Source organism: Cornus florida, unplaced genomic scaffold (assembly GCF_030987335.1).
Source record: "Cornus florida cultivar Cherokee Brave unplaced genomic scaffold, ASM3098733v1 CherokeeBrave_3.0.0_Hap2_Chr08, whole genome shotgun sequence".
Classification (NCBI taxonomy): Eukaryota; Viridiplantae; Streptophyta; class Magnoliopsida; order Cornales; family Cornaceae; genus Cornus; species Cornus florida.
In genome coordinates, this window is record NW_026775578.1 from 13,664,762 (window position 1) to 13,674,271 (window position 9,510).

Below are 9,510 nucleotides of genomic sequence, written 5' to 3' on the forward strand. Positions count from 1 at the left end.
TCAAAACGCATTGCAAATATCTCAACTGGGACGCATTCGCATCACAAAGCACCTAAGTATCATCAGCGAACATCAAGTGGGAGATCTCCAACTGACTAGCAGCATCCCTACCCACCCAAAAGCCTCTCAAAAAGCCCAACTCGACCGCCTTTTTAATCAATCTGCTAAGAGCCTCCATAACAAAAAGGAACAAGAAAGGAGAAAGAGGATCCCCTTGTCTCAATCCCCTCGAACAAGAGAAGAAACCCGTCGGAGCCCCGTTCACAAGGACAGAGAAGCGAGCACTAGAAATGTAGAAAAGGATCCATCTCCTCCACCGCTCACCGAAACCTATCCTTTCCATCAAGTAAAGAAGGAAACTCCAGCTCACATGATCATACGCCTTCTCAATGTCCAGCTTGCACAAAACACCCGGATCACCACAACTCAACCTGGAATCCACACATTCACTAGCAATGAGAACTGAATCCAAAATTTGACGACCCCCTGCAAAGGCATTTTGAGAGTCAGAAATGATACCATCTAGAACTTTCCTTAACCTAGAAGCCAAGACTTTAGCAACTAACTTATATAAGCACCCTACCAAGCTGATAGGTCGAAAATCCCTAACATCCAGCACCCCTCCCTTTTTTGGGATGAGGGCAATAAAAGTGGCATTTAGGTTTTTCTCAAAAGAGCCCTGAGCATGGAAAACATGAAAAGAACCCATCACCTCCTCACGAACCACCTCCTAACACTCTAAAAGGAATCGCATGGAAAAACCATCTGGACCTAGGGCTTTGTCCCCGTTACAGCTCTTTAGCGCAAACAAAACTTCATCTTCAGAAAAGGCTCCTCCAAAATAGAGCTCTCCTCACTCGAAATAGAGTCAAAATGAAGTCCTGCAAGCAAAGGTCTCCAACCAACAGATTCTGTAAACAACCTCGAGTAAAAATCAACAATACCCTTACAAATCTCCTCCTCCTTATAAAATGTTACCCTATCCACCTGGATCCTCCCAATGTGATTGCCCCTTCTATGAGCATTAACAAGATGATGAAAAAACTTAGTGTTATTGTTGCCCTCCTTAAGCCACAAGGCTCGAGACTTTTGTCTCCACGAAATCTTCTCCATGACAGCAATTTCAGCAAACTTCGCCTGACACTCTACCCTCCTAAGTTTCAGGGATTCCGCTAAACTACCCTGGCCCTCCATCCGATCAATCTCAGCAATCTCAGAAAAAACATGATTTTTCCTCCACACCAAATAATCGAAATCCTCGTTGTTCCATACTTTTAAATCATTATTCAAAAGGCAAAACTTACACGCAAGAGAATGACTTGGGGTGCCAACCACACCATACCCCACCCACCAGGATTGAACACGCTCCAGAAAGCCTACAGCCTGAAGCCACATATTCTCAAATCCGAAAGGGGATCTTCTGCTACGCAACCCACCACAATCCAAAACGAAAGGGACATGATCAGAAATAGGACGAGCCAACGTATCCTGAACAACATCGGAAAACTTCTCCTCCCAATTACTTGACACAAGGAACCTGTCAAGACGAGAGAAGGTAAGAGGAGTACGCTCATTAGACCAAGTAAATGGACCACCCACTAAAGGTAAATCAAATAACCCCGCCCCATCAATGAAATCCGAAAAAGACTCCATGACAGCTGTCCATTTACCCCCCGAAGACCTCTCAAAAGGAGAGCAAACAACATTGAAGTCCCCTCCAATATACCAAGGTAATGGCTATCTCCTTTGACCATCACCCAACTCCTTCCATAAAAGATGGCGCACACTATCCTCTGTAGGTCCATAAACCCCAGAGAAAACCCAGCGAAAGCCATCTTTCAACAAAGATAGGACGCATGAGGCAGAAAAATCCCCAACTGAGAGTCCTCCAAAGAGACCTACCGATTGTCCCACATAATCAGAATACCACCGAATAACCAACTGCATCCAAAGCAAGCCACTCCACAAATATCCTCTCCCCCCCCCCCCCCCCCCCCACACACACACACACAATAAGCTATGCACCATCAAGTCCGTCATCGAAGCAATTTTGGTTTCCTGAAGGCAAACCACATGACCTCCCTCTTTACAAATCACCGACTTCACAACTCTTCTCCTAGCTGAGTCATTAAGACCCCGGACATTCATTCAATTAAGCTTTACAAAATAAGGAAATGAAACTAACCCTAAATTACATTTTCCTTCATCAAATATCCAAGGGATACGTAAACCATGATTGAAATAATCTTCAGGAAACCTGGAAAACTCGTTTTGCTCAAATTCCAAGACATCGTAGAAGATTATTCAAAAAAAAAAAAACTGCAAGTAGGTACTAAGAGAAGGAAGTTACAGTCACGGGGCAGCTGCCCATTGGTTAAACAAAAATGGCAGAAACAATCATATTTGAGAGTCTTGCAATATTATGGAAATTAATGGCAGCAGAGACACTGAATAGAGAAAGCACTCTTTATCATCTCATACCATGATGAAACACAAGTATAATAACAGGAATACCAAATTCACCACTAAGGAATTCACTAATCTTATAAAATACTTGAAAAATGTTTGACAACACAAGTAAAGTAATGTCAAACCTACATAACAAGATTCATAAATTCCAGTTTGTGGACTGTAACAATTTTAGAGCGCTCAAAATCCTGTGAAGCTGACTACTATCGTGATATCAGATGGAACAATGTTGATTCTCTGGCACTGCCTTGATTGCAAACTGGTTCCCATCTAGGATCAATAAGAACAAAGACTGCAGCATCTGATGAGATTTTGAACCTTTCAAGATTAATTGATAAAATTGGATTGCGTTAGAGTAAATCCATGTTGAGGCTCCACACTTTGATTTACAAAATCACACCAGCCTCGCTAAGATCCATCATGTAAAAAGTTCAAATTAAGAACTTAATAGGCAAATAATAATTGCTAGAATTTCCTTGGAATCTCTTTTTATCAATATGAAATTCAGTTGCAATCATTGTTTTCTTAAAAATTCATTCCTCTGTTTAGGAGCTTTCAAGGATAAAAATTAGTATCATCAATAAAATGATAACATATCACTTTCCTTCATTAATGTTATTAGCTCATTTCAAACATGTCAATACGGATAAAATTTTCATAAGATTAGTGTCATTTAATAGTCATAAAAGACTTTTTTAGTAAATCATACGAGGCTTATCTCAATCTTTCATTAACCATTATCTATCCGTAATATTACTGGTTTTAGATTCATGTGAAAAATGATTATGGCATGTGATAAATCAACAATATAGCAATAAAAACATTTTATAAATGCAAACATACCATTAATGGAATGGCTCATTTTGACAAATATATCACTTTTGGATGAAGAAGTGATAAATTCAAAACTCACTGCAACTTTCAATTTAACTGCATATCTTGTACAAGCTTTCAGCTTTCAAGAATAAGCACAAGTATATTCAAAATGAGCATCAATAATGTGATCGATGGAGATCAGTTCTAAGGTACCATATTTCTTTCAACATATATGAAAGACCACTAAATTTTCATATGCTACCAATAATGCATTGATTTATTTAAGTTTTATCATATCCTTTCGATTAATCCCTAACAGATCCTTTGATAAAATGATTCAGTTCATTGATTAAGTTTATAACATGTTATTAATCAATAAACTTGGCAACATAAACATAAAGTATTTTCTAAGTTTAGACATACCTTTAATGAAATGCTTATTTCAAAGAACATACCAGATTCAAAGATAACCTTGAAGCTACACCAGAAGTGCAATTTCATCCAATTGCCTTTGTGCCCACCAACATAGGATATTGGGTTACACTATTCCCCTATTAATTAATAGGCATGGAAGAATTTTGATCACCTTTATTAGGATGAGATGCCAATTCAATCCACCTTGTGATCTTCTCATTGATCAAATTAAAACTTGATCAGATGATTTTTTTGTGTAAAACCCCGATATTTTTAAAGGATTAAAGGATATATTAATTAAAATTAATAAATTTTACTTTATTTTTAAATGATTTATTTTATTTAAGTAAGTGCGTAGATAAATTGTATGTTTTAATTAAATTCTATTTTCTAATTTTATTTGTTAAATTATTATGGTGTTTGATTTGTGGAATGCTAATGAGTGAATTGTTTATTTGATTTACATGATTTTATGCTTGTATAACTTTATTGTTAATTATTGGTAACTATTGATTTAATTTAATTATTTTATGTACTTAAATTATTTGGATTGAGTTTAAGGGAAGTTGGACCAACGGATGTGGTGTTGGGCTTGAAGGAAGCCTTGTTGGGTTAATTATTAAAGGCTCATGGTTATGAAGATATTTAATAATTATCTTTGCATAATTTTATATATATATATATATATATATATATATATATATTGATATAGGAATATATAATTTATTTAACTAATGATTATATATGGAAGGTAATTTACATATTTATAGTAAAATATATGTGTGTATATATATTATTTAAAAGATAAGTATTATTTCTTTTATATGGTAATCCTAATGGGAAAATGATTTAGATTTTTAATGTGCTTATATATATACACATAAGACTTTAGGGTTAGGAGTTTTCACGTTAGAAAAATAAGAGAGTTAGAGACAGAAGAAGAAGGGCTAACGAAGAGGAGGCCGGATCAAAGAACGTAAGAGGAGACCGGATTTGGAAAAGAAAGGCAAGTTCTTCTCTACTTCTCCTCTTAGAATTCATAAACTTAGCACCTTGAGTATCAAAATTATATGTTTATTTTGTTGATTAAGAATAATTTATTAGTCGGATTACATGAGCATGTTTAATCTTTACAAAAATTATAAAATTTAAACATGTGAATAGGGGTATGCCTTGTTCTAATAATTTAAATCTTGTATGTGAGGCTAGGTTAATTAAATTAAATTTTTGAAATTTTTATAGGTTGCTTTAAGCTTGTGTAGCATGATTAATTAAATTAAATAGATTTTAATTTAATTATATATGTTTCAACTAGGCCCAAAACAATTAAACTAAGCTTTTGGGATTTTTTTAGAATTTTTTGGGATTTTATGGTAATTTATATATATATATACATTGTTCATATATATGTACTGGAGGGTTAACATGAATTGGCATATCAAATACGGGTTTTGATTCAGTGTGGGTGGTATACCATAACTTAGTGTGTGTGTGGATCTGGGCCATTGAAATTTAAATTTAAAACAAGAGGGGTTCAGTGCATTGCGGCACATTATAAGTTGATGCACATGCGGCAATTAATGGCTTAGATGTGGTTGATGGAAGGGAGTTGATCCGGTACATTGCGGCTCACTAAAACATAGAGGATAGCCAATGAGGCGCTGCCAACACGCTCCGAGAGTGTAGAGGGCGCGTGCAGGCGCGTGGACGCATCTGCTAGTGAGACTGAGCACGTGGTGGCACATGCAGGGTGTGAAGGAGAGTGGGGTGGCGCGAGTGGGCGCGTGTGGCACTGGTTGAGGTTCCGGAAAGTCAATGTAGGCTCCGGTGATGTTCCAAGATTGATTTCAAGTTGGTAAATTTTGAAATTAATCATTAGATGATGTATTTTAGATGTTTGAGGGTTGTAGGATGCTATTACGATATTTAGTCGCATCTATTTGGCGTGATTATAATTAATTAATAATTTGGTTGGAAGGAAGTGTGTTTATATATATTTGTTATATATATGTAACGTATGGATTAATTAATATATGATTATATATATATGTAATTTGATATATATATATATATATATATATATATATATATATATATATTATTTAAGAGTATCTGGATTGACTGATTATTAAATTAATGTTATGCGTGTAAGATGCATAAGATGTCTACATATGGATTAACTTCTTGTTAAGTTTAAGTTTGGTACATGGTTGAATTGTAGGCATGGATGAGTTGCCAAAAACTTAAATATACTGCCTTATTAGATATGAATAAATTTCATATATGGGAAGCATGGTTGAGTTGCTAATTAATGGTGTAAGTAAATATACTTAAGAAAGTATGGTTGAATTGCTAGTATATAAATAGATATATTTATAAATGGCATGGTTGATTTGTCAGTGCATAATTAAACTGTTACGTGTTTAGATGATTAAACTTTCATCTAAGGTTATTGTTTGTATAGGTTGGATCACGATTAGAATAATCTCGTACACACATGTTAGTGTATTATTTTATATTAGTACATTAATGATTCGTCAAAGCTTAAATTTTGGTCATGTAATTTAAACAATCAACCGTATTACTAGGTTTTGGATTTATTGGATTATTCCTTAAATTGTAATTTATTGCTTTAATGATTAAGTTACTGTTTAAGAGGGCATTAAGATGAATGGAGTTTACTTTATAAGAACATTATAAATGGGGGATTGGTCTAGGTATGACTAACGATTAATCATTGGTGAATGGTTTCGACAATTTAAGGAACCTAGTAACAAATAGGATTATTATATTGTATATATAACTATTTATATATATTTGTAGCATCGTATATTAAAATTAAAGCTCTATTAGAGATGGTTTTGGCAGAGATGAACTGTTTATTGATTTTCAGAGGCTTGGTAGAGAGAGCTTGCTCGTAGGGTTTAACCCACGATTTATTTTTCAGGTTATTAGAAGTTCAAGTCTTAAGGTTGAGGATCCGTAGCTGGAGGACTTATCCACTCTTTTGGTTTATTTAAAAGTAGGATATTATTATTTCTTCTTTTATTATTAGTATTTACTAATGAACTTCTGGATTATGGATTTTGGTTAAGGGGTCCTTGAGTTACAGGATTCCCGAGTTGTAACCGTTTGGAAGTTGTTAAGGGTTTTACTATTTATTAGTTTCTTCAACGTTTTATTTTATTCTTTATTTCATTTTGTAATCTGTGCTTGTTTAAATACTTTAATTATTTTGATATTCCTTAATTTTGTGCGCGGATTTGATCAACCCGTGTTCCGAAATTAGGGGTATCACATTTTGTTACCCAGAACAGCTAGACATAGCTTAGTCATGACATAAGCGATTTTCAATTGTCAAAGGAAAAATAAAATTTTCCTTTCCACCATTGGTATATATATATATATATATATATATATATATATATATATATTTACCATCAAAAGCCTCGATATTCGGTTAAGAAACCGAATAATCAGTGTTGGACAACAAGGAAAATGAATCCATTAGAGAGAAAACTATCTTCAAATTGTTGAAACCAATATATTAAAACGGTGAGTATCGAGGCTTAGAGGCGTGTAATCGCTTCTTGAAGATAGTTGAAGCCTCTGCCACGTGCAATGGAAGACAAATGGCAGCACTATCTCCGGGATTCAACTAAGCCTAGATATCAAATCTGTGCGTTCATGAAGGTTGCATTTTTTCTTCATGAACTTGTGTATTTATCTCCGTCCGATCAACTGAAAGTATGAAAGTCACACACTCAAAGTCAATAGTTTGAAAACACTTTTTCAAATCCTTTTTGATTAACTCTAACTAGTTTAGTGAGTGTGTATTTCGTAGGCTTCATATGCCATATTATTTATACTAATATATTTAGAAGACATTAATTAAGTATTTAATGTAACTTTAAACTTAACTCATAAATAACATATTAATATAATAGATTAAATACATCAGGTGAAGAATTTAAAGTTTAAAGTTTTTAATATCAATAATTTATCTTCATAAATATATAGCTACTATATTAATTTGAAACATAACTCCAACAATAGATTTGCAATTTGGGAAGGCGGAAAACAGAGTATATGTTGTCCATCTCCAATGAAGCAAAAAAATATCTAAAAAAAAATTAATGAAGCTAGGGTTTGATTCAAGTAAATAGTACATTTGCAGAATTATTAGTATTGCCAATACAATGCCCAAAACTAGTTTTCAAATGAGTGAGACGAGCACGCAAATATGACACCAATTGATCCTTCACCATGTTTTCGCTTCAGGGTTTAAAATATTCTTGAAAAATAACTCAAGAGTGTTGATACACCTATCAAGTGAGATATGGCACAAAAATTACACTCCGTTTTATTTTCAGTGAAAAATGAAAATGATGAGACTTCTTTTTAAAATTAATAAAATATAATAATAATAATAATAATAATAATAATATTGAGATATTTGATTTGAATTTGGGACAAATGGCACATCGAACTCTGTAATACCCCTAGATTTAAAAGGATATTCCTGGTATTTAATGTATTGTTTAAATTGCATTTTTACTTGTTTATTTGGTAATTTTGTTTATTTAATTGATTATTTGTTTTATTTATTTATTTATTAACTGATGATTTTTGAATTAATTATTTTAAGTGTTTTAAATTATTTGATTAATTGTGTTTTTATTTTAATTGAGTAATTGTAGTATTAAATGATTCGTTACTTAACTAGGGTTCCCTAAAAAGTTACGTGAGTATCTTAACATAGACTGCTATATGGGCCGATCGACTGGAGTTATACGATAGGGCTGTAATTAAACAAGGATTAGGGTTTAGTGTTTACGCCTATAAATATAGTGATCACGTTGGTTTAGGGTTTGGGGGAAAAACAAAGTGTTAGTTCTGCAAAACATAGAGAGATACAGAGTAAGGTTTTAAGAGAGCAGAGCAAGTTTGTGGGTTTACTAGAACCAGAGGAGGCTTTACAGTGGTTCGTATTGCCGGAACAGTAGACACGACGCCGGGATTTCATAACTGAAATCAAAGGCAAGTTCTTTTCTTCCTCCTTCCTATTGGCCTGTGTTCTGTGCACCTAGATATACTCTAGGGTTTAATGGATCAATAATTGAATCAAGCATGTTTTATATGTCAAATTAATCTTATCTTTATTTTGAATTAGTTAGGTGATGGATTTCTGAAGTTTCATTACAGTACTTGTGTTACCTAAGCATGCTTTGTCTGTGGAACTTGTAGTTCTGTAGTTGATTTTAACTACTGTAAACCCATCTTAGGGACTATACTAAACATAATTAGGACTCCTAAGAAAAGTTTAAACCCAATTAGATAGGTTGCAACTGGCCGGAGACGAGGCAGAAGGTTGCAAAAACTTCAGACGGGGGAAAGGGCTTTCACAGAGGGAGAGAGCCGGCTCCATGGAGAAGGAGCCGGCTCCCTCCTACAATGGAGCCAGCTCTAGGTTACATAGAGCCGGCTCTAACCCAATGGAGCTGGCTCCATGGTTTAAAGGAGCCGACTCAACTCCATTTTGGAGCCTGCTCAATGTTTTAAAAGAGCAGGCTCTTTCCAGTTGATGCGTTCAGTGGGTTTTCAGCTACTGTTTGGGCACTTGGGGTTCAGGAAAAGTTTTGAAACTTTAATGGGGGTTTTAAACAAATACTTTAACATGAAATCAAAGTCTTGGATTGCATAAAATACCCTCTTTTTATTAATGGAATTAACAGTGCGCAAATTAACCACTTTGCGTGCGGTTAACGGCTGGAAGGTAATTCATTGTCTAGTTCTAATTTGCTAATTTAT

General features: G+C 34.4%; 1 protein-coding gene across 1 annotated transcript; it reads right to left on the bottom strand.

The window, feature by feature from the left end:
* Window positions 1–798: 798 nt before the first annotated feature.
* On the bottom strand, window positions 799–1,653 carry LOC132269744 (uncharacterized). The gene has a single exon (XM_059770997.1). The coding sequence runs from the start codon at window positions 1,651–1,653 to the stop codon at window positions 799–801; it is 855 nt and encodes a 284-aa protein (XP_059626980.1).
* Between the last annotated feature and the right edge of the window lie 7,857 nt (window positions 1,654–9,510).